A 25,691-nucleotide genomic window follows, 5' to 3' on the forward strand; every position below is an offset into this window, starting at 1 on the left:
TCCAATTTGGAGATGGCTTTTACAGCATAGAAATAACACTAAGGCATACATAAGATCCAAGACTGCATTAAGCATTTCTGTAATGTCTGAAGCTGCTCACGGTTAATGTGGAGATCTTTGAAATGTCTAATAGTAGTTTGTAAACCATTGTTTTTCAAACTTGGCAACTTTAAGATGTGTGGATTTCAGTTCTTGAAGTCCACACATCTTAAAGTTGCCAAGTTTGAATAACAAGGTTGTAAACCCACCATTTTCATAGATAAAGTCTTGCTATGGAGCCGTAGATGAAAAGCTTTTTCAGGTGTAAAACATGCTGTAAAAACTGAAATAGGATTAAAATCTATATACTCCAAAAGTGGATGTGATTATTAGGGGCCTTAAAAAAATGACCACATGCTTTTAACAGAATATTAAAAATTTCAAAATGAAAGTTTGTGGCGAATGTCAATTTAAGGAAACCTATTGTAAATATGTAAATATATGTATGTTTATTTAAGATTCTTGTAATATATAATCTGTGAAAGGGGAACATATCTAGATCTGGGCGTTTCTCTATATTCATTATTTTGAGGAATAAGCAGAAGAAATGTAAAACTGATAAATCAGTAAATCTCTAAGGAATTTTATATAACACATAAACACATATACATTGAACATTTCTTTGTTGTTTTTGTTTAATAAAGGATATTTTAATAAATCCCACTGTTTACAACCTTTGTAGCTTTATCTGGGATGCTGTTGGGTGACACTGCATCCTCTATACCGGGTTTTCCAAAATGGTCAATATTTACCCCAAGGATCAATGGGATTATCCAAGGAGTTGATGTTATTATTCTAAAAGTATTTATTAAATTATTTTCATATAAATGCTTATATGAACTTCTTGATGGAGTTAAGATGAGCTGAAGAATTTGTGGACCTCTGTTCTAAATGTACACATCCATGGAAGAGCTACAATTTTTCTCATTGTCTTAGTGAGAAAGCATCATTGGCAAAACTTCCTTAGTCTTCACATTTCAATCTTCTTTTGAACTTTAGACTTCTATTAAAAACTGAAATCTTTGGAAGTTATAAAAAAATCATTCCTTCTTGAATTGGAGCTTAACCAAAATTTCAGGAATGGATTCTTGGTATTTACTTGTTTTAAAGAGCTGTGGCCTGCGTTAGAATTATTTTAGTCATTGTTATCAACTGCAACAGGTTCTTTGGACTGAGGGAAAATTTTAAAGAAAGCAGTAAAGAATATTTGTGGTGGAGGTTGAACAATTTCCAGTTAGTTGCTGGACCAATGCATCATTTCACCAGGACTGTCAGTAACTGTTTCTTTGATTTGTAAGTCACGCTTATGCAATCAGTAATGGCACTGGGCCACCTTGTGTTCTCGTGATTCCTTCATGTCTTTTATCAGTGATTTATTTCTTTAAATACGTCAAAAATATCTAAACTGTAGTTTCATAATTCCTCCAATGACTAGCCTGCTTCACTTCATCTAGTTTTCAGTTATTTGTTCTCATGGACCAAAACCTATCTGCAATTTTCTTCAGCATCTGAAAAAAACAGAGAATTCCATGATCTCCAAGAAAGCTTTAATTTTGCTTTATTCAGCCTTCCTGATGGCCCAGGTTTCACAAATGTGTTACAACAGAAGACGCTGGTCTTGTCTTTAATAATCTTTGTCATTAGTATGGTGTCTCTATTCTTTAACAGTTTGTCTAGAATCAAGTTCTATTGTATTTTTCCCCTCAGGCAGGACTTTATTTTATGGCTGCTGTCATTCTCTTTGTGAAGGTTGTTACTATTTGAACATGTTCCTGCCAATGTCATAGGTTAAAATTAGAATCTAGCAGCCCTGACATTTTGCTCTGTCATAGCTGACTGGAAGGGTTTAATGGCTTTAACAAAGTGATCAAGATTCATGACGGAATTCTTACTGTACAGAAATCTCTGGGCCATGGAAAACCATCTGTGGTTACAAGTAAGTGGTTGATAAAATCCTTTAATTCATTCCTGGAGGGGATAGTGAATTGGCAAGGAGTTTGTTGTTGCTTTGCAGTTAAAATTGGGAGCGTGCTTTTCAAAGGGCTGGTCGTTCCGATTGCCATTATTTTGCAGAGTTGTCAGACAGGCTTTGTCCAAAAGCTTCTGGCAGACAACAGAGGTCTGCATGCAAGACTCTAAGAAAAGGCTCTGGCGTTAATGGTGAATTAATGGTTTGTCCTTCCTATAGATGTTGCTCCTGGATGTCAATTAAAAATCCAGAAATCGAAGGCATTTTGTCAATCTAATGCGGGTTTCCTGTTTTGCTCATGACACTTCTGGATACCATGCCCCAAAGTGAAAAGTGGGTGCTGAGTTTGAATGCGGAAAGAGCTATGACTGAAATGACTGTTTGTGTTGGCTCATTTGTGGCTATGAAAGACCTGTGGGAAGTCAGAATCCAGAAAATTACCGAAGAGCTTCGGAAGCAAAAAGAATTCAGTCAGAAGGCTGCGGGGAGGTAGGTACTCAGAATTGGGTATCCTTTCGACGAGAAGTATGATCACATTTCAAATGGGATCTCCCTGTGATTTTCAAGAGTTCTCCAATAATGTGAAAAACAGCAAACAACATAGATGGTAAAAAAAAAATGTAAATGTTTCAAAATACCGCCACTCTGTTCTGCAAGTAGAAATAGTAGTACATTCCAGTATTCTGCTATTAAAGTCTCTTTATGTCACGGCCAGCCCCAAAATGATACACAAATCAGTAGTAAATGCAGTGCAGTATGATGATTTTGGAGCTTTTGGTTTCTGAGAAACAGTGATACTAACCTGTTTCACTGTTTGAAAAGCACAATTGTTGATTTTGCTGCCTGATCAATCCAGATTCCAAATGTTTTAAAGCATGATGGAAGTTGCAGCAATAAACAAAATGCACCTTTAAAGCTTTACAACTTTTATTTCTAGACTGACAATTATTTGGGAAGAGAGGGCCAGTTTGGCCAAGCTGAAAAGCAAAGTAATCAATGAAGATGGAAGGGCTGTTTTAAGGATTGAGCAAGAAGAATGGCAGGTATTTGTTCAAAAACTACTAAGATTTTTTTTTTCATTCTTCACTTTGCTTCGGTATTTTGATTTACCAGTTTAATGTTCAGCTGCTCCCCATTTCCGGGAGAACTCCAGGAGCCATTTGTTTTGGATGAGAGCTCTTGAAAACATGTAAAAAGAACATCATTTTAACTAAGTATGAAAGCAAATTCAAACAATGCAATATTTGATTTAGTGTGAATTGTAAATTGATATCAGGTTGGGTTTAATGACACCTAAAAGTCAGTTCAGGACAGATTAGATTGTGAGCAGTTAAGGCTAGTACATGCCATCTTTGTGTAAAATGGGAAAAAATATTCTGTCAAGGGAAAAGAGAAGGTCAAAAAAAGAAGAGGCTTGTTAATGCAAAAATGTGATGTAGTTGAATTATATAAATGTCATAGCAACACCAAAATAGGACAAGATATTGGAATGCCTAAATCTACAGTGCACGTAATAAAACATGCATGGGAAATTTTAAAAAGGGCAAAGTGGCATTACCTTTTTGTTGTTTGCAAACATATACTAGGAGTTTGAGAGATAATGTTTTAATCGGTGTAAGATTACCTTTAGGAATAATATTTTTAAAAAATTGTTTTTCTATACTTTCTATAGCCGCTATAACTTTGTTAATAAATTTAAATTGTAAATTTTTTCCCTATTATTTACTGTATACACACACACACACACACACACACACACACACACACAATTTGTGTTTGAAATTGTTCATTGCCTATTTCTGTCAAGCTAGAACTAATTGCCATATTTTCCATAGAAACACCAGTTCAATAGTGCAAATTCAAATAATGTGCCATTTCATGGGATTCATTAAGTGCATAAATCAAGATTTAGCTGTTTTGATTAAGGATTTGATTTTGGCAAAGGTTTTAAACTGCTGAATTGATAGATTATTATATTCAATAATCTGGTGTTACTTTGAACATTCCTAATTAGTTTATACATTTCTTTCCTGTTCCTTTATTTTTTTTCTCTCTTTTTGCTTGATTGTGTTCCTTAAATACCTGTTTTTTTTAAAAAGCCAGTGTTCCATACAACCAGATAATCAATGTATGGCAGCACTGTCTTATTGTTTTTTTTTTAAGTAAGAGACTACCTGTATTTTTGCAGTACTCTACTTCGTGTCAGTCTCTTTAGTACCGAAAACTGATTATTGCAACCTTTTAATATACAGGTGGTCCTTAGCTTACAAACTTTATTTTATTAAATGTTTGAATTTCCAGTGGCACTGAAAAAAGTATTTTTTAACTGGTACTCACGCTTGAGACTGTCACAGCATTCCCCAGGTGCATGTGATCAAACTTCAGGCACTTAGCAGCTGGAATGTATGGAGGATGGCTGCAGTGTCCTGGGTCATATGATCACCACTTCTCAGCCAGCTTCCAACAAACAAAGGCAATTAGAGAAACCAGACATGTCTAACACAGGGGTGTCCAACCTGTGAGTCGTGGCCCACTATCAGTCCGCAGCAGCCTATTCACAACTGGGCCATGTGAGTGGCTGGCTAGTGTGAGCACATGTGCACAGGGGCTCGTGGCCCCACTTGCACGGACATTGTGGGCGCTCAGGACCTCACTCATGCAGGAACGTGGGGCCCCACTCATGCAAATGTCATGGGTGCTCGCGGCCCCAGTTGTGTGAGCACTCAGGGCCTAACTCATGCAGGGCTTGTAGCCCCACTTGTGTGAGCATTGCAAGCACTTGGGGCCTCACTTTCACGGGCATCATGGGTGCTCTCATGTGCAAGTGCTCAGGGCTTAACTTGCGCACCCCTCATGTGAGCAATAGATGCTCACGCACACGCATGCACCTGCCCCTCCCACAAAACCATCCTCTCTTTCCTTGCACCCCCGCTCCAGGCTGCCAACCACTAAAGGTTGGAGAACTCTGCTCTAACAACCATATGATTCACTTAACTCCTGTGATTCACTTAACTATGGCAAAATCATTGTAAAATTGGGTACAACTCATTTAATAATCACCTCACTTAGCAACAGGAATTCTGGTCAAAATTGTGGTCATAAGTTGAAGACTGCCTGTAATATTATTGATTTGGGGTACTCAGAGACTCTACCATTTTTTGTTTTCTCTCATTCAAATTCAGACTCTACCTTCTTGCTTACTGAAACTGAATTACGTGCAGGAATGGCAACTTCACAGAACTAATTTGATCAAAATCCCTCACTACGTTGGTCGCTTTCAAAATCTCATTGTCCTAGATCTATCTCGGAATTCCATTGCAGAAATTCCTAGGGAGATTGGTGAGTGTCATGTCAAAATTCCTCCTTGCGATTGCCTCTTCGGGTTGGGTTCTGCATTAGAGAGTTCCTTAAAATTATGGCAGTACTTAATTTTAAAAAGTCATATTTTGGAAACAATTTGAAGAATTCCTTCTTGATAAACAGCAGATGAGAGAAATTAATAGTGCTATTCTGTTGTTTAACTTCGTTTCTTGGATTCCTTCAAAGCACATATTGTGCTTTATAGCATTAAGAGATGTTTTCATTTTTATTTCAGAAGGTTCCCATGATTATCTTATAAAATTAATGCAACAGTAAAACAGTGAGTCTTGAAACATTATAAATAGCATGTTCTGGAGCATGGGGGATGCTAGCATAGGACCTATTTTCTATTTATTATTTTTATTTTTATTTATTTATTTTGTCAAGCATATATATAAGGTAACAGATAAAAGTATAAGTAAGATTTTGAATATATGAAAAGGATACAAATAAAAAGTGACATTAGGACAGGGTCGGTAGGCAGGTTGGCGCACTTATGCACGCCCCTTACAGACCTCTTAGGAATTGGGTGAGGTCAACAGTAGCCAACCTAAGGTTACAGTTTTGGGGGCTTGGGGAAGAAACCAGGTAGAACATTCCAGGCATTGACCACTGTTGCTGAAATCATATTTTCTGCAATAGAGTTTGGAGCAGTTTACCCTAAATTTGTATCTATTGTTTGCTCATATATTGTTGTGGTTGAAGCTGAAGTAGTCATTGACAGGTAATGAAGTAGTCATTATCTGTAGCAGATAATTTTATGTACTACGCTTAGGTCAGACCAAAGGTGGCATAGTTCTAAGTTGTCTATGCCGAAAATTTCAAGTCTGGTGGCATATTTTATTGCGCTTAAAGAAATGGAGGATATTTCTTGTGAAATATCTGGACTCCAAAAATTTCAAATTTGGTGGCATAAGATATTTTATTGCGGGTAGAGAAATGGAAGACTCTTCTTGTGAAATATCTGGACTCTCTCAATTGTATTAATGTCTGATATGCAGTGCGGGTTCCACACAATGAGCTGTATTCGAGAATTGATCTAGCAAATGTTTTATATGCTCTAGTTAGTAGTACAATATTACCAAAGAAGAAGTGACACAAGATTAGATTAACAGTGAATAGGTTAAATTGAAAGACAAAAAAGATAAGTATAAAAAGTGGAAAGAGGGGGACATAACTAAGACAGAATATCAGCAAAAAGCCCGAGCCTGAAAGATGAAGTAAGGAAAGCTAAGGCTCACAATGAAGAAAGGCTGGCCACAAAAGTAAAAAATAACAAAAAAAGCTTCTTCCAACATGTTAAAAACAAGAAAAGAGTTAAGGAAACAATTGGTCCATTGCTAGGAGAAAGTGGCAAGAAGGTGACAAGCAACAGGGAGAAAGCAGAACTATTTAACTCATTTTTGGCATCTGTCTTTACACAAAGGGACAAAACAGTCCAACCTATCAAAAACAGCACCACAAAAATCAGATTAGGAACACAAGTTGAAATAGGGAGGAAAATGGTAAGTGAGCACCTGTCTATCCTAGATGAGTTCAAATCACAAGGACCGGATGGATTGCACCCCAGGGTTCTGAAGGAACTGGCAGACGAGATCTCAGAATCACTGAACTATATCTTTCAGAGCTCCTGGAGCACCGGGGAGATGCCAGAGGACTGGAAAAGAGCTTATGTGGTTCCCATCTTCAAAAAAAAATAAAAAAAATAGATCTAGGAAACTACAGACCTATCAGCCTCAATACCAGGAAAGATTCTGGAAAAGATAATCAAGCAACAAATTAGTGAACACCTAGAAGTAAACAAAGTAATAGCCAAAAGCCAACATGGGTTTGTCAAAAACAGATCATGCCAGACTAATCTTATTGCATTCTTTGACAAAGTGACAAAATTAGTGGACCAGAGGAATGCCGTCGATATAGTTTACCTGGACTTCAGTAAGGCATTTGATAAGGTAGACCATAACCTACTAGATAAAGTAGAAGAATGTGGGTTAGGCAGCATCACCACCAGATTGATTTGTAACTGGCTGACCAACCGCACTCAATGTGTCCTCAATGGAACTGCATCTGCATGGAGGGAAGTATGCAGTGGAGTACCCCAAGGCTCTGTTTTGGGCCCAGTACTCTTTAACATCTTCATCAATGATTTGGATGAGGGAATAAATGGGGAACTCATCAAATTTGCAGATGACACCAAGCTGGCAGGAATAGCCAACACTCCAGAAGATAGGCTTAAGATACAGAAGGATCTTGACAAACTTGAATTGGGCACTATCTAATAAAATGAAATTCAACGGTGAAAAAGGATTTGACAGAGCGCTCCCTATTTTGACCACTTGCTGCCTGTTTGACAGGAAGGCAGCTATTCATTTATGTAGGAGTCCAGAAATTCCATTAGATTTTTCTGGTCCGTCTTTATCGAGCAGAATTTCTTGGGTTGTTTTTTAAAGCTTCCCTTGTCCTCAGTTGACTTTCAGTTTTATCTCTCAAGAAGTGTGTTGTGTTGAGATGCTTTAAAGAGACATTAGGATGAATTGATGGGTTTGTTCAGCATGGGATAAAGATTTTTGACATTTGGCAACCTGAAGGAAGCAACTGCTTCTGGGGCAAAGGACTATTTTTTTCCTGTTTTTATTCCGTTCTAGCCTCCTGATTTCTTCAGTGTTTTAAGTCAGGGATCCCCAACCCCAGGGCTGCAGCCCAATATCAGGCCATGTCCTATTCGAAACTGGGCTGTGTGATCAGCAGGATGGGGCAGGTGCTCATCCACAGCTCAACCTGCGCAAGCGTTGGGCCAGCATACACACTTGCAACTTAACTTGCACAAGTTGAATTGTGCAGCATGTGCATGCTGGTCCACCAGTCGAGCAAGTTGAGCTGTGTGTTCACGTATGTGCTGGCCTGTGACTTGCACGACCCGGTCTTCCCCCCTAGCCAGGCCGCCAAGGTGCAAAGCTTGTGGACCCCTGTCCTAAGCAATCTTCCTTATGTGTATTGAGACAGCTTGGAGAATTTCTTATCTCATGGTCTCAGTCTGGAAATTCTGGTCTGTAACTCTGATGCATCTGAAGGACATCAATTGAGGACAGCTGAGTTACTTATTGTATGAAATTTATAGTCACCTAATTTCATCAACTTAGAGGGGCTTTCAATAAAACATTTTTTTTTAAAAGGATAAAAATAATGGAAACCAAAAGAACAAAACCTAATTATGCAAAACATCTAGTGAAGACAAGTCTGTCCCAAGAATGGAGGAAGAACAGGTCTTTAAGAATTATTTAAGGGACAACAGAGTTGAGAAAATGAAAACTTCTGATAGGTATCTGAAGAAAATGTTGAGCTCCTGGTAAATTATACAGATTATTGAATATTTGTCATGGGCTGGATCAATAATTAGGTAACTAGGAAGTGTAATTGGTTTTTAATAGCGGTTCTTTGGCAATGTGACATTTCTAGGAGTGGTTGAAATAATGTTGGACTTCTAAAATGAGTCTTAAAAATCTGTAGCTTTCTCTTGACACTAATATTCTTGATGTTTTTCTTTTCCCTCTAATTTTAACAGCTTGTTTTTTGCAAGTGAATATTAAATCCAGGCTTTCTTTAATCTGTTTTACTCCTACAGGTCAATTGTCAAATCTTCAGGAGTTGATCCTCAGTTATAATAAAATTAAGTTGGTTCCTAAAGAATTAGGCAACTGCGTTGGCTTAGAAAGATTGGAACTGGCAGTAAATAGAGACATCTGTGACCTTCCTCATCAGGTTAGGAAATACCATAATCTCCCTCTCTATGTTCATAATAATATGTGGTTTAAATGTTTAAAATGACTTGTAATAAATTAATAAATGACCAGCTAATGAACATTCATTTTTTTTGTTATCCTACGTCAGTGGTGGGCAAACTTTTTTTTCAACTGAGCCAAATCTCGCCAAAACCACGATTGAAATTTATTTTGAGAGCCACATTTTTAAAACCGAAAATACATAGGATGGTACACTGTTTTTAGTTTCAATAAGTTTCAATAAGTGAACTGTGTGGATGACTTTAAAGTACTTATATTGTAGTTAAGATTTTAATTCTAAAAAATTTCTAAACTCCGTACTACTTGCAAATTATGGCTGTACCATAACAAATAAGAGGAAAAAAAACACCTTCCTTTTGTTTATAAAGTAGTGATTTTAATTTGCTCCAAATGCTTTAACATTACAACGTGGGTGGGACTGGAATTTTTATTAGTCAGAAATGTGGTCACAAAGCATGATGTCATGTCATGTGACCAGGCTCTCCAGGGATCTGCAAAATTGGCTCTTAAGACTGGTGGACTTCAACTCCCAGAATTCTGAGAATTGAAGTCCACCAGTCTTAAAACAGCCAACTTTGCAGACCTCTGTGTTAGCCCAAAGCCTGGCGCTGGGCGGGCCTTGCTCCCCCATTGGTGGAGCCCCAAGAAGCGAGGAGGGAGAAAAAGAGACGGAGGCCAAGGAGCTTCTCCCCCCCCCCGCAAAAATCTTATCAGGGAACCGGCGGGCAGTAGCAAATTAGCTGATCACGCGGCATACACGGAAAGCGAGGTTTGACCGGGTGGGGCAATGAAACTCCAGGGCTAATTCCAAGACGGAGTGGCTGTGGCTTCCGGCCTCCCGGTTCAACCAGTTGCTTCCATCTCTGGCCATCGGGGGCGTGCAACTGGCCCCCATGGAACAGGTGCGCAATTTGGGCGTCCTCCTAGATGCCCGGCTGTCCATGGATGACCATGTAACAGCCGTGGCAAGGGGGGCGTTCCATCAGGTTCGCCTGATGCGCCAATTGCGCCCCTTATTGGACCGGGATGCCCGTGATCGGCTAATTTGCTACTGCCCGCCCGGCTCCCCGGTTAGATTTTTGCTGGGAGGGGGCGGGGGGGGGGAAGCTCCTTGGCCTCCATTTCTTTTTCTGCCTCCTTGCTTCACAGCCCTGCCCGACTTCAGGATTCTCCCTAATCATTGTGGGTTGAAAAGAAAAAAGGGAAAGGGGCGCTTGTTTTGAAGTGCCCCTTTCCCTTTTTTATTTTTGACCTACTCACTGATTAAGGAGAATCCTGAAGTCACAAGTCAGGTGGCAATGAACTGTGTTTAGCTGGAGCTGGCTGGAGACCGCGTGTCCACATCAAATACGCGACGCTGGCGCTGCGCGGCAGTTAGAAATTAGTGCACGCCGTATTCTAGGCATGTGCGTGGCCGCGCAGCCACGCACCTTAGAGGGAACAGTGCACAGCGCGCACTGACAGAGGCTAGCTGCAGAGTCCTGACTTTTGGGGCGGCCGCCCGAGAGGAGGGCGCCTGGCACACAGAAGAGCCGCATTAAAGTGTATAAAGAGCCGCATGTGGCTCGCGAGCCGCGGCTTGCCGACCACTGCCCTATGTGAACATACTAGTCTGCCTCATCAGTCATGCAAAATATATCACTGACATGGAGGCATTAAATAGTGATTTTTCTTCCCTGTAACTTAAAGCAGCTGCATGTATAGCACACAATGAGAGATGTCAGTGCTGATAAATGACATCACCTGTGTACTCAAATCAAGAGTCTGGCTGAAGTTTCATGCAATAAATTAAATGTAATGGTTCCCGCTCTGCTGGTGTTTTGAATCTCTTTACCCAGACCTTAGGTGAGCATGATTAAAAAGCCTTTTGTATTTTTTTCCTTGTTGGCTTCCCTCTCAACCCTGAGCAAAGCATGATAAGACGTCTTGCCAGAACACAGAATTCCCCACTTTCCATTATACCTGAAGCTGATATTATTTGATGAAATGTGGTTTATCAAAAGGAATCATCGCTAAGATTCTTTATTATTTTTTTTTTAGCTGAGCAACTTGAAGAAGCTTTCTCACCTAGACCTGAGCATGAACCGGTTCACTACTGTCCCACTAGTTATCCTAGATATGCCTAACTTGGAGTGGCTAGATATGGCGAGCAACCGGCTGAAAGAAATCCCTGGCAATATTGACAAGTAAATGCAATAATAAGAGATGTGATTCATGTCATTGTGATTTAAGTATCAAAAATCTTGTAGTTTTAATTTCATAGGCGAAAACAAAAGGTTAGGGTTGTGTTGTGGCCCAGCAGGTGCCGTTGCCGCTGCTACCAGACTCCGAGAGTGAGGGTCCCTACGAGTCAGCGCCAGAGGAGATGGGGGACCCTGGACAGGGTTCGGACGCTGAGCAGGGATCCGAGAGTCTGGTCGGCCACCAGGAGGCGCCTGAGGCATGGAGCAGCGGTGAGAGCCAGAGGAGGGGGGCTCCCGATGCCATGCCTTGGAGCAGCAGGGAGGAGTCATGAGACAGTGAGTCAGAACTCAGCAGGGAGTTTCTGGACGCTCGTTACCGCCGCGCCCATAGACGCAAGGAGCGTGGGCGTAATTACCGGCGGTAAGAGCTCTCAGCTGCTGTTTGGGAGGCTCCTTTCCAGGTTATAAAAAGGGTTGACTGTGCATACGCCCTTTGCAGCAGTCAACAGAAGACTTTTGCCAGAAGTTCTAGTCTGGAATTCTAGCAAGCTGGATAGCTGCTTTTGTGTTCTGTTCTTGTGAGTTTTGTCTTGGTGGTTTACTGCCACGGAACCTTCTGTTTGTTTTGTGCAATAAACCTTGTTCCCTTGTACTGTTCTGGAGTGTATTCTGTGTGGGCAACGGAGGAAGGGGGGTCAGAACAGGTTGTTACTTATCTAATGAAACAAATACAATATAATTCTGGCAAGCAGTTGAATTATATGTATCCTGTAACAGTCATAAGACATAAAGGCTTTTAAAAATATGATTTAAAAATCTGTTTCGGCAGATAAACTGAAAGGTATACCGTTTGGATCCCATTCTTCTAACCGATTTCAAGCAAACAGAAAAATTACCATGGAAATTGACTGATTCAAATAATTTCCATAGCATTTTAATTTATGTCATAGTTTTGAGCATTTGTTGTCAAAAAGAATCTTTCAGGTAAATAGTTATTTGTTTCAGAGATAGGGAAAGTAAGGTTGAAAAATATAACGGTTACCAAAATTTAGATAGTGCTCAATTTAAAAGCAGCCATTCTAGGCTCAGATCTTTATCTGATGGCATTTATAATTTTAATAATATTTGGTTCATTTTGTTGAAATTACAGAAGATGCCTTTAGGGAAGGATGAACAGATAAACGACAACTATTTTGCTGAAGACTGCTGTTCATATTTTTCCCCCCATGGAAATCTGCAGTATTTATCAGATGTATTAATATTTTTTACTGAGTTGGAACAGTTATGAAGTACTGTCAACTCCACCCAACGTAAATAGCAAGCAGAAAAGTATGATTCTATGACGGGGAGTAGGACTTTTAAGGCTCCAAATTGCTTACTTTTGCACTCCAGGTTTACGGCCAAAATGAGAAATATCCACAGTAAGACAATAAATATAATCTTAAGTTGTTTTTTCTGACTAATTAATAGACCTGTTTGACTTTACAGAGCAGAAAACCTACATACTTTGTGGCTCCAAAGGAATGAAATAACCTGTTTGCCTGAATCCATTTCTAATCTTAAGAACATGACTACCCTTGTTCTCACCAGCAACAAACTGCAAGATATTCCTATTTGTCTGAAGGACATGCTAAATCTAAGGTAAGGGGGGGGGGGAGGGAACCTCTTAGCTGCAATAGGAAACTTGAGTGCTCTAGATAAATGTAACCAGCTTTATTGCCCACGGCTCAAGGTTAACAAGTTGGCTTTGTGCTTAAGGCAGGATAGGAACTCATGGTCTCCCGGTTTCTAGCCTGATGCCTTAATCACTATACTGAAATGACATTTGGGCTACAATGATTCCAATTTCATATGGGGCAGAATTTTAGTTAAAGTGAAAATAATAACCGTGACTTGAGCCACATTTCCTCCCCATAGATATAATCATGAGATCAGATGGTTTTGTTTAGTGTATTCACAGTTTACAATCTCACCTGAATTTGATATATTGTGGTCATATTTTAAGTTTTGTTAAAACAAGCTGTGACAATCTGGAGTCTACATTTCCATCATACAATTTTTATCTAAATTTTAATTTAAAATGAGAGCTTATTTTTAAAAAAATCCAGTGAGGTTTAAAAGTCAACATGGCTAACCTAAATCAGATTCTCATATTTCTCTGTGGAGTGAGAAAGGGGGGGGGGGGGTAATTGAATGCAGAGCTAATACAAGCTTATTAACACTAAACCATTATTCAATATTTCAGTGAAATGAGACTTAGATTCCAAAGAACATGATATATTAACAATGCCTTCACTGAGGCTTCATAGCAGTTGTATTACCAGTATTTTTACCTAAAATCAAATTATTAAGTTCGAAAGAGTGTTTCCAGTTTTAGGAATACCAGTTCATTAACTCCATTATGTCATATATAACAGATTTGTCAACTTTAGAGATAACCCATTAAAGCTGCAAGTTACACTTCCTCCTTGCGAGAATCCCGAAGAAGAAGAGGAACAAGAACTCTATGGAATTCAGTTCATGCATTTATATATTCAGAAGTCACTCAATGGTGAAGGTACTGTTTGTTATATATATGTATGTATGTATGTATGTATGTATGTATGTATGTATGTGTGTTACAACCCCTGGTATGATCCATACTAGTCTCCCTTTATTTATCAGCACAAATACAACACACACGTATGTATGTATGTATGTATGTATGTATGTATGTATATATATATATATATATATATATATATATATATATATATATATATATATATATATATATATACACACACACACACACACACATACATACATACATACATACATACATATATACATATATACATATATACATATACATATACATATACATATACATATACATATATATATATATATATATATATGTTTTTGTGTTACAACCCCTGGTATGCCCAAATATGGGAGGGAGCTCACTACTCCCCCTTTCTGTCCTTCGGCTCATTACAGAAGACCATCCAGGCAGAAAACCATATTTTTATTTTTAATGTTGCCTTTGCTATGTTTGTATTGTATTTGTGCTGATAAATAAATAAATAAATAAATATATTTGTTTTCGTAGAATTTCACAGGTGTGGGTATGCTGGTCTTGTTGTATTCGGGTCTTTTCCCGTGTAAGATAGAGATTGTCTTGGCAACGTTTCGGCGAGGTCTCACTTGCCATCCTCAGGCTGGTGTGAGGATGGCGAGTGAGACCTCGCTGAAACGTTGCCAAGACAATCTCAATCTTACACAGGAAAAGACCCGAATACAACAAGACCAGCACATACATACATACATACATACTCAGTGAGGAGAGTGCCCTATTTTTCAAGAGCTGAGTTTGCACATAACATTAAACCAGCTTTTAATGATGGTTTATTAGACAAGCAATAGTGGCCTTGAGGATAGAAAGCATGAAGCCAAAATGGATAGTTTCATTGTAAACAATAACAACCAAACATTTTCTCTTTTAAAAAGTTTGAGTCAGAAAAATGTGGCCTACAATACATTTAAGAATTGTTAAAGGAAACTAGAATTTACTTGACATTGTGGCATTTTATAGTGTTTAAAAGTCGAGATCCAAAATATTAAATGTACCCAATCCTACCTTGAACATTAAATAATTCTTGTACATGAAGGAGAACCCTAATATTACTTACTTTAGCACTAAAATGCATGATTTTAATGTTATATGAACCACATTGCAATGGTCCAATGAACAGATCTTTGAAACATCCTGGTTTATATGAGATAACAGAACTCTGAGAGATTAATTCTTTCCTGTTGTGCTATGGAACTAGAGAAAAAAACCTCTCTTCAAGAGAACTGTAGGGGCAGAGTGCAAAAAGAACACAGGAAATCCCACTTGCTGGTGCAGAACCATTAAGTACTGTGAAAAAACATCATGCTGGCCCACAGTGGGTTCATAGGTCAGTTTAGATAGATACCTTAATCTTTTGTAAAAAAAGATAAATTAAAAGACTTTTGAAAACCTCATATATACTGGAAAAAATAACTTTTAAAAAGTTGGCATATTTCTGAAAAATGTATATTTCTTCTCAAACATTACATTTTTCTTTCAGAAAATATGGAAAATGATATTCCAGTTGCTGCTGACACCACTGACTGAAGACCAAGAATATAACACCAAGCTGATATGGTATTATAATTTTTTGGAGCACAGAGAAACTAAAATACAGATCTGCTGTAACAAATATATTAATACTTTTTTCCTGATCTAAAGGACACTGTAAACTATCCCTGGTTTTTTAAACACAATCCTGGGTGTTACAAACTTGCAAAAATCCTGGAAGCAGTGAAACTCCTGAAAGACCTCTTGAAGCTTTTAAGTAGTTGTGGAAGACAATGAAGACTGAGATGGAACAGCTGTCAGAAGAACATTTTCTAATGACACACTTGAGTCTGTATAGCGCTGCAACACGGCTTCATATCCCCTCTGCTGTAAGTACTCGATCCGACCATGATCAATCAACAGTTTGCAAAGGTGCCCTATCTGTTTTCGTTCATCAGTGGTCAGCAGCCTAGAACAAAAAAGGGGAAAAAGAAACTAAAGTGACTAACTTTTGGATGCTCTATTTCAAGCAATTCATTGCAAACTTTCCCTCCTCCAATTTAAATCAAGGACTCATTGATTAATACGCTACTAATCTGTTGTGACATAAATGTTAATCGAATGGAGACTAGTTCAATTTTAGAATTTCTAACTGCATAAATGACAAAATATATTTTGGCAGTGAAAATATTTAAGACGTATTTCTTCCGAAACCTATTGTTGTTAAGAGTATAAGGCCGATCACCTGGCTGGAAGTATGCAAAACCAGCAACCTGGACAAAAGGGGCAAAAACATTTTTTTTAAGTCATTAAAAATAATGAAATAACATTTGGAAGTAGCTCAAGCAGATGCTACCCTAATTCACTGGAGTATCAGAAGGAAGGGTAAAGTGCAATCAGACTTCCAAGATTGTATTATTATAGTAAATCACAATAAAAAATAGTTTAGTCTTCCTAAATTGTGGCGTTAATTTCCTAGTCTGGTCTATGTAGTGGGGCTGACAATTGTACTCAAAGTGACACATACCCTTGAAGACTATCCAAACTGCAGTCAGTATTTATATTATCCTGATCATGTTCATCTATGTTTCTTTGTCCTTTATTTTGTATGCCACTTCTGCTGGTCTCTGGTCTTCTTTCTCTCATGCCACAGGTAGCCCAGCTGGTCATTCTTTTGAAAAAATTAAATTCTATGGGGCCAAGTCCAACTCTTGTAAAGAAATCTTGGCCAACATAATGCCTCCACTCACATCTGTGATGACAACAAAGTGCAATAACAATTCCAGCTATAGGGCTCCAGTTTTCAGCTGCACATTTGCAATGTATTTGGCCAGGACAATCAGTCTTGAGGCGTTTAGTGACTGGGCCTTCCTTTTCTTCAGCACGTGAATTCACATAGGTGTCAACTAAGCATCTCAGAGCAAGATCTGTGAATAAAGATTATTTTTATATTTAATTGCTACATGCAGCCTCAGCACGCACGGACACATTAATGTAACTGTGAAAATTCTATATAACCTATAATTGGACCATACTATCATGCAGTTTTTTTTTACTTTTGCCACAAATGTATTATGAAGCATTCATTTTAAGCTAGCTCTTTAGTATTGCTGTTTAAATAAGCATGTTTATTGACTTCAATAAGTCTTGAACAAGCATCAATTGTAATCAATGTATGCTAGCAAGTATATGTGCATGAATAAAAGTTGTTGACAAGCTTTCTTCATTATCTTTTAAATGACTCTATTACACTATTTTCAATACATGAGCAAGCTATACAGTTTTACCTGTTGCTGCACCACACAGATGCTTTCCAATTCCTATTACAGATAGGTTCCCTTCCACAAGAAGAGGAACTTTACCTGTCAAAAAAAAATCCAAACAGAATTATGACATTCTGCATCATGTTTGTGAACAATACACTTCATCCTTCCCAACATAATTCTTGGCCAGTAACTCTCATGATCCCTGAACATTATCTCTCTTGGTGCTCATGTAAGTCAAAACATTCGGGGAACTTAAAGTAAGGCATGCTGCTACATTAATATGTAATAAACTACCAAAGGAAACCACAGATTGAATGTAAAGGTTAATTGCAGGGTAATATTAATACGGATTTGTTTTGATTGGCTTGTTGTAATAATAATCTCAGAAGGGAAGCAGTATTAAATGTAATGTATATTAATCTAATCGTCCCTGTGTGTGTCTGTGTCAGCATGGTGGTTTCACAAGTGCTTTTTAGCACAATATGAAAAGCCCATACAATAACAATAATACAGTTATCCTAAGTAGAAGGGGTTTAGAGAGAGGTAAATAGCAGAAAAAAATATGACAGCAGCCGCTAAGAGGAGGAAGGGAACAAAACAACACTTAGAAGATTGGAGGAGCTGGGAGCTATTCTGGGACATCATTAGTGGCAGCTAGGAACAGAGGGAAGAAAAACGCAGGAAAAATTGGACCAGGGGGTGGGTAGGTGGGGCGGGGCTATTGAGATACCCAAATTTCCTTTATTTTTAATGTTATCCAACAGAACTTATATTTGAGCAAGAAGAATCTTGGCATCCAAAACCAACTCTGCAGCAACTGCATTTCTACCATAACTACAGTGAGCACTACCTGCATTATTTTTTAAAAAAAACAACAACCATGATCATTTGCACTGTTTTTCAGAGAGTTCATATAGAGAGACCTTTAAGCAACTTACTTAAACATAAATGCTGGATATCAACTTGAAGCCTCTCAAAGTAACGTTTTTTGTGTTTGCCATCCACCTGTAGGGTCATAACTACAAATTATTATGACATATTGGGTGTATATAGATTGTATTTTACAACCCTGACAAAAAAGTTTAGCACTAGCAAAATTGAAAATCCAGTAATTTGGTCGCCACGATGTAGAAAAGATGTGAAGACTCTAGAAAGAGTGCAGAGAAGAGCAACAAAGATGATTAGGGGACTGGAAACTAAAACATATGAAGAACGATTGCAGGAACTGGGTATGTCTAGTTTAATAAAAAGAAGGACTAAGGGAGACATGATAGCAGTGTTCCAATATCTCAGGGGTTGCCACAAAGAAGAGGGAGTCAAACTATTCTCCAAGGCACCTGAGGGTAGAACAAGAAGCAATGGGTGGAAACTAATCAAGGAGAGAAGCAACTTAGAACTGAGGAGAAATTTCCTGACAGAACAGTTCTATTGTATTTTAAACCTTTTTTAAAAAACCTTTTTTTTGGACATATGGCATTATAAAATGTTAATTTTAATTATAACAATAATTGCCTTACCTTGAACCTGGTAGATGCCCTTTCAACAAGAAGAAAATGAACATCTTGGGCATTCTGTAAAGCTATATCCAACCAGTGAGACAGTTTTCCCCGTCCAGCTCCAAATTCCACAAAACAGTTTCCTGGTCCAAGCAAATGCAATCTTTTCATGTTACCTAATATAGAAGCCTATAGACATCAAGTTTATTTATGAACCAGCAAAGATATTCCTTGTACTATTTGAATTAAGCATTAATGAATACTAAAATCAGCAACAGATATCTGTACAGCTATTGTATTATTAACTGTAAATCTTTCAACATGCACGGGCTTTGTGATTTAGTCCTGTACTATTTTCCTTTGTGTTTGCATAACTTATTATTCTAAATTCAAATTATATTATTTTCAGTATAGCTAGAAAACTAATTCTTTCATGCTGGCATTTCCTTTATGCAAAATCTAGAACAAAGAAAATCCCGAATGACTTTACTAAATAAAAAAAAATCAGATTCATCAATATTCTTATGAAATTTTAGAAAAATCTAGGGTTGTAGATTAAAAACCATGTATAAAATTACCAGTGTTTTAAAGAGAACAATAAGTTGTTCCCTCACTAGGAGGCAATTTATTTAGAACAAAAAGTTGTACAAAATATATTATTTTTTTGCAAGATAGGTACCTGTTGCTTCAAATGTTTAAAAGCTGCATCTCCATTTTGGGGATCATTTAGGGCTTCTTGTAAGGCTTGATGAGAAAGAATTTGGTCCTTAAGTTCATAATTTATAGCTGATAATAGAATGTAGAATTTTGTGTTTGAGTTTAAATTGAATTAACAATTTAAATTTTCTCTCAAATATCTGTTGTTGCTATTGTATGAGAAAACTAATATTCAACTCTGCAAATATTTTAAATGTAAACAAGTTTACAATGTAATGTTTACAATATTTATATTGTAAATAACTTTACAAAGTAATTCTCATACACATCAAAAACCGTTAAATTACAAAATAGTTATTTCAAATTATTTCATCATTTATATTGTGTGATTACCCAAATAAAAATAAAATACTTACCATTACTTGCTTTTTTAAGCTTCCTAATTAAGTTCTCTAGTTCTTGTTTAGAAAGTGCAGAAATTGGTGCCTGCAGGAATGGACAGAGTATTTCTTACTTTGTTTATAAAAGCCCATCAATACAAAGCAAGAATATGACTGAAAAAAACGTAATAATCTGTTCTTATCTAAACAATATCCTTGACTAGAAAATATATTTAGATGAAGGGCCAGAATAGTAATAGGTACAGTACAATTCACAGGAATGGAAAAGCTTCTCTTCTTGTTTTGTTTTCAATCTCTCAGTGCCAATAAGAGTAAGCCTTCAGATTACTGGGAGATGGATGTTTGTATCCTATATACTGCGCTCGCTCTCCCTCTCTCTCTCTCTCTCTCTCTCTCTCGAACTCTTGATATCATTTTTTAATTCTGAGTATTTAGCATGCTACACAACATTTGTTTTCAAATACTATATCCATCTACATAGAAAACAGGTACAGTGCAGTCAGCATTTTTCTTAAGCTAGCATACTTTTCTGCCAGTGTGTGATGAGCCACCCTAAGGAAGAACACCTGGATGTCACAGCTAAATAAATGCTTCTGTCCAAACACCAAGATTTTTCTTCCTGCTGCTCAAATATCATTCGATACGTTTGATTGCCAAGACTAAATTGTGCTACTATAATTCTGCAATAAACAATGGCCAATGGTATAGTATTTATTATCCCTGCAATTTCTATAAAGCAGCATTTTTCTTATAACATTCTCACTAAATATATTATTATCATTATATTTTAATCCTATCTGTCTCTCTGTCTACACATCTTTTCAGTCAACCCAATGCAGCAAATGTCTATGGAAATTCTCAGTCATCCAGGTCGTGGTTGTCCCAAAGATGCTTTTTCAAGAGGCACCTGGACCAACAGAAGTATTGGAACAGGTCACAGAATTGATAAAGAAGGCACAACTAACACAACACAAGAGCAAAGAATGACAAAAAGTCAAATTTTCTATCCTACAGCATAGACAGGAAAAAACCACACAAAATAGAAAAACCAACACAGATGGACAGTGACTTGTCTCAGAAAACCCACCAATGGGTTGGTGAAAAATCTGTCAGACAGAGAGCTTACCTAAACAGAAAATAATGTTTTGGGCAAAGGACTGAATTTTGCAGTAACACCAGAACAGCTACCAATTGTAGATCTCACAGCCACAGAGTCAGCCATCAGGAACAATAAAGTAGCAGAACCAGAACAATTAAGGATTAAGGTAACTGCAGCCCTTGTCAGTGTCAAAACACCCCCTTTCAACCTCAACAGTTGCCTCTTGAAAAAGTACCTTTGGGCCAATGAAACAAACATACCTAATATTCCTGCTTCAAATTTTCACACAATTCTGTGTGGTGGGTTGGGCTAAGAGAGAGTGGTCCAGCCAATTTTCATGCTGAGGGAGGACTAGAACTCACAATTTCCCTGTTTCTAGACCAGCACCTTAATCACAATATCAAATAGGCTATAGAGATGGGCAGCATATACATTTAAGAAACAAACAAACAAAAATAATAAATATTTTGATTTTTAAAAAGCAGAGTTTCCCTCTTGTAGCAGTTCAAAATATATTTAAGACATTTATTCACCTGTTCTTCAGGCAGTTCTGTTTCATTTTTCAGTCCTGCATTAATATCTTTAGCAAAGTAGACCTTAAATGAAATATGGAAAAATGTTAGACTAATTAATGGCTCTCTTTTCCAGTATTTACACACATTAATCTTTAAACAGTTTAAGAAAAAGTTTAACAAAATCACTCTGAAGTTTGATTGTATCTACAGCACAAAACAATCATAAAATTATTTAGTAATAATTAGACAAGTGTAACAGCTAGGTCAGGGGTCAGCAACCTGCAGCTCTGGAGCCGCATATGGCTCTTTCATCCCTCTGCTGCGGCTCTCTGTCGCTGGTTGGTCCACAATTGATAGGCCTTTTGCTTAGGGAAGGTAGAGGAAAAAGGACACCATGCTAGGAGGAGACTCTATGGTGGGGGAACCGAACTTCCAATCGGCTCCAGAATTGAATGGGGGGTTTCCGGTTAGGACCTTTGTGGCTCTGAGTGTTTAAGGTTGCCGACCCCTGAGCTAGGTGAACCAAGCATTATTATTTTTATTAGCACAGTAAGACATGTAATAAACTTATGAATGGTATCTTCATTTTATGTAAGTTTTGACTAAATAAAAGAAAATGCTTAGTCAAAAACATTTTCTACTTTATTTCATGTTTCACTTTTCTTCAACCACATCCTTGTAAAATCTTTAATAAATTATTTTTATTTCTACCTACTAAAAGGCTTTGCCCTTATACTTTGAGATTCTTGGCTTTAAGGCAGCCCTCTGTAAACAATTTTTGTTCTGCTATAATATCCAAGACCACTGGTGGGATTCAATTTTTTTTACTACCGGTTCTGTGGGCATGGCTTGGTGGGCATGGCAGGGGAAGGATACTGTAAAATCTCCATTCCCTCCCCACTCCAGGAGAAGGTTATTGAATAATCCACATTTTCTCCCGATCAGCTGGGACTCGGGAGGCAGAGAATAGATGGGGCAGGGCCAGTCAGAGGTGGTATTTACCAGTTCTCCGAACTACTCAAAATTTCTGCTACCGGTTCTCCAGAACTGGTCAGAACCTACTGAATACCACCTCTGCCCAAGACCCATTTATGTTGCACATAGATTCCGGGTGCTTCCAGATCATGTTTCCATTATGCAATTATCTGGCTAAATTCACTGAATTCTATAAAGGAAGGATTCAGATAAATTGCCTTCTATTTGCAACCTTCTCATGTTTCTTCACAAACTTTCCACTCTTTCTTATCTCTGAAAATCAGTTAAGTATGAGAAGGTAGAATACTGATACCTTCTTCATACAATAAAAAGTACAAACACCACAATATGTTTATTGGTGGTTCTGTGATCCTTCCATCTGGAAATAGCCTTACTTTCATCAGGATATTATGAAAAGAAACATCACTGCACGAGGCAGTTCTGCTAGTATACCCCCTAGAAAATCCCCCTTAATTTTATTTCAAGCAGTTTCAATGACACTTACAGGCTTTGGCTTCTCTCTTGAATTACACTTTTTCAAATGTTTTTGTAGCTGGTCTTCATACACAGTGCTAAAATTAAAAATGAACAAACTAGCAATGCTATTCATTGTTCTTTAAAAAAACCCACACAAATTACTCTTGCTTACTGTTTTGGATCCAAAGGACAAGGAATTCTCTTCCTTTTACGTTCTTCCTAGTTAAAAAAAAATAAACAATTTACTAAATCTTAAAATCATACCCTTTTTCAGTTCCACAGCCCCCCAAAATAAAAGTGCATCCCAAATAACATAGATGTAACATAATGGAATAGGAAAAAACAAAACAAAATATAATGGAATTGATTTATATTGGAATCAACAATACATTGCCTCAAAGGTGCCTTATATCCAAGGGTGGTGTGAAAGAGAAACCTTCCTTGAAAAAATTATGAGGCACTTGTTTTTTAAAAATTGTTTGTATTCTGCCACTGCCCATTTCCACTTGTATTTGTTTTCTGGGTTGATGGTAACATTTTTCCTATGCATGATATGCTCTAGGGCAGGGGTGTCCAAGTTTGGACACCCCTGCTCTAGGGAAACTAAGCCAGCCTCCCACAACTCAGCATAACTTGCCCTCATATGTACAGGTAGTCCTCAACTTATAACAGTTCATTTAGTGATTGTTAAGTGACTGAAGTTACAATGTCACTGAAAAAAGTAACCATTTTTCACTCTTATGTGCGTTGCAGCATCCCCATGGTTACGTGATTTACATTCAGATGCTCGACAACTGGTTCATATATTTTATGACAGTCACAGTGTCCAAGGGCCAGCTGATCACCTTTTGTGACCTTCTGACCAGCAAAGCCAATAGGAAAGCCCGATTCACTTAACAATCCACGTTACTAATTTAACAACTGCAGTGATTCCACAACAAATGCAGCAAGAAAAGTCGTAAAATGGGGCAAGAGTCACTTGATGGATTTTCTCACTCAGCAACCTAAATCTGGGGCTGAGTCATGGTCTTAAATCAAGGACTACCTGTAATGACATTCACAATCATCATGACAATTTCCAACACTGGATGCCCATGGAACTTTTACACCAGGATGGAAAATATGAGATGAAACGGGATGAACCAGAAAATCTAATGATATCTTCTTGCAAAGTGGGTGTGCACATGCGTCCTCTGTGTGTGTGTGTGTGTGTGTGTGTACACACTCTTCATATATGAAACGTGTGTGTGTGTGTATGTGTGCACTCTTCATATATGAAACGCCGACGACCTTATCAAGGTGCGTTTCCTTCCTCCCTCTGCCTGTGTCAGAAAAGATAAACTGGAAGCTCCTTGAAACAAAACCCAGCGGAGCCTTATTTTACAAACGAAACGGCTCATTCGGTCCAGCGGGCTTGCCTAGCTCTCCCCTACTACCTCTTCAGCGCTGTGCTCGCCACAGAAGCGCCTGCCTTGGGCCGGGATCATCTTGCAAAAGCGCTTCTTCCGCTCCACGAAATACGCGCATCGCCCTGGCTGAGGAAGAGATGCCACCTCGACAGCAGCCCCCGCCATCTTGCCTACGTGGCCCCTCCCCTTTTCTCCTCCCTCCCACCCCTACCCCGCCCCGCCTCTCCCGGGCGGCGCGTAGCTCATTCCCCGCCCTTCCTGCCTCGCTCTTTCCTGGCTCTCCCCCGCCCCGCCCCCCCGCGGGAGCAGGGCGCCAAACTCAAAGCGCAAGATGGCGTCGGAGAGCCTCTTCAGCCAGTTGGTGCCCGTGCAGATGAAATGCCAGGGCTGCGAGGAGAGGTGAGGCGCCGGCCGGCGCGGCTTCTCTTCCTTCGGGTGAATGGGAGTCTGGGGTCTTCGCAGTCGGCTAAAGACTGAGGGGGAAGTTCTTTCTCTTTTTTTCCTGCCTTGGAGTGTGCCCCCCCCCGCCCCCTCGTCCTTACTTTACGGACGGTTGGCTTTTTCCCCGACCAGCCAGGAGAAAGCGGGGCGGAACTTCTCTTCGGGAGTAGCCTCCGCTTCTTTCATCCCCCCCCCTTTTTTTTTTTAAAACTTTTGCCCCAAACCTTTCAAAAACAAGAAGCTATAGGTTTTCCGGAACAGGAGCTTTTCTATAAACCCCGCACAATTTTGAAAAGAAAGAAAAAAAACAAACAACGGTCATGAATGAAAAGCCTCGGGGGTTTTCTCTCAGGCTGCGGCCGCTGGGAGTGATCGATGAGGCTTTTTAAACAACTGTTGCAAGCTTGAGGGTGTGTATAGCGTGGTTTTTGCTGGATTCAATAGGCTGAGGAGGCGATTCTGGAAATGTACACATTGTTCTCTTCAACCGTGTTAAGTTGATGGATACCATTGCTTATTCTTTTCTAACACACGCTCCAGTTGCCTATGATCCATCCTAATGTTTTATAATGTATGATAAACGGCCACATATGTGCCTGTCTCTATGCAGCAGCTAGACATGTTCTTTTAAAGGTATTTTAAAGATATCTTGGACTCTTTTCTTTTTCATGGTGGAGCTTCCAAAGCTTTTAACAGTTGAATGTGACAGCCAGATATTGAGCAAGAGAGACTCTTAGAGTCAATTGTCATCTATCAATATCTGTCTCTTCCTTGGTTGTTAAGCTTTTGGAAGGATGTCAGGAAGAAAAGGTGGGGGGGGGAGAGGAAAGACTCTTTAACATCTGCTTGTGATTTCTCAGTGTGGATTGTTTAGTTTGAACCACTGGATCTGAATTGCAAAAATCCAGACAACCAGTAGAATTTTTATTGCTATCATCTGCAGTTGTCTGGATTTTTACAGTTTAGATCTGATATTTTTAATTTAGCAAGCTTTCCTTATAGTGTTTAAAGAATAAT

General features: G+C 38.6%; 3 protein-coding genes across 6 annotated transcripts in view; 2 read left to right on the plus strand and 1 right to left on the minus strand.

Annotated features, from left to right (window-relative positions):
- LRRC39 (leucine rich repeat containing 39) lies at positions 1 to 15,581 on the plus strand. 2 transcript variants are annotated; one of them, XM_081947726.1, is made up of 9 exons: positions 1 to 1,975; positions 2,228 to 2,497; positions 2,946 to 3,051; positions 5,191 to 5,347; positions 8,991 to 9,127; positions 11,209 to 11,354; positions 12,840 to 12,992; positions 13,769 to 13,908; positions 15,449 to 15,581. In XM_081947726.1, the coding sequence occupies exons 2-9, from the start codon at positions 2,307 to 2,309 to the stop codon at positions 15,493 to 15,495; spliced, it is 1,077 nt and encodes a 358-aa protein (XP_081803852.1). In that variant the 5' UTR covers positions 1 to 1,975; positions 2,228 to 2,306; the 3' UTR covers positions 15,496 to 15,581. The 2 variants fall into 2 exon arrangements, with proteins under 2 accessions (XP_081803852.1, XP_081803851.1); XM_081947725.1 differs by having other exon boundaries at positions 1 to 2,497.
- TRMT13 (tRNA methyltransferase 13 homolog) lies at positions 14,714 to 24,434 on the minus strand. Its single transcript, XM_081947724.1, has 11 exons — positions 24,261 to 24,434; positions 22,997 to 23,043; positions 22,853 to 22,919; positions 21,391 to 21,453; positions 19,774 to 19,843; positions 19,380 to 19,486; positions 18,722 to 18,889; positions 18,143 to 18,209; positions 17,226 to 17,300; positions 16,466 to 16,865; positions 14,714 to 15,907 (listed from the first exon to the last, which is right to left on the minus strand). The coding sequence occupies exons 1-11, from the start codon at positions 24,396 to 24,398 to the stop codon at positions 15,712 to 15,714; spliced, it is 1,398 nt and encodes a 465-aa protein (XP_081803850.1). The 5' UTR covers positions 24,399 to 24,434; the 3' UTR covers positions 14,714 to 15,711.
- Positions 24,435 to 24,483: 49 nt separating this feature from the next.
- The window catches only part of SASS6 (SAS-6 centriolar assembly protein), a 32,135-nt gene continuing 30,927 nt past the window's right edge, over positions 24,484 to 25,691 (plus strand). For all 3 annotated transcript variants that reach the window (XM_081947718.1, XM_081947719.1, XM_081947720.1), the window contains exon 1: positions 24,484 to 24,632. In XM_081947718.1, the coding sequence (XP_081803844.1) occupies positions 24,565 to 24,632 (68 nt within the window). In that variant the 5' untranslated portion in view covers positions 24,484 to 24,564. The remainder of the gene's footprint in view (positions 24,633 to 25,691) is intronic.

The sequence above is a fragment of the Natrix helvetica genome, assembly GCF_964273705.1.
Source record: "Natrix helvetica genome assembly, chromosome: 3".
Taxonomy (NCBI): Eukaryota; Metazoa; Chordata; class Lepidosauria; order Squamata; family Natricidae; genus Natrix; species Natrix helvetica.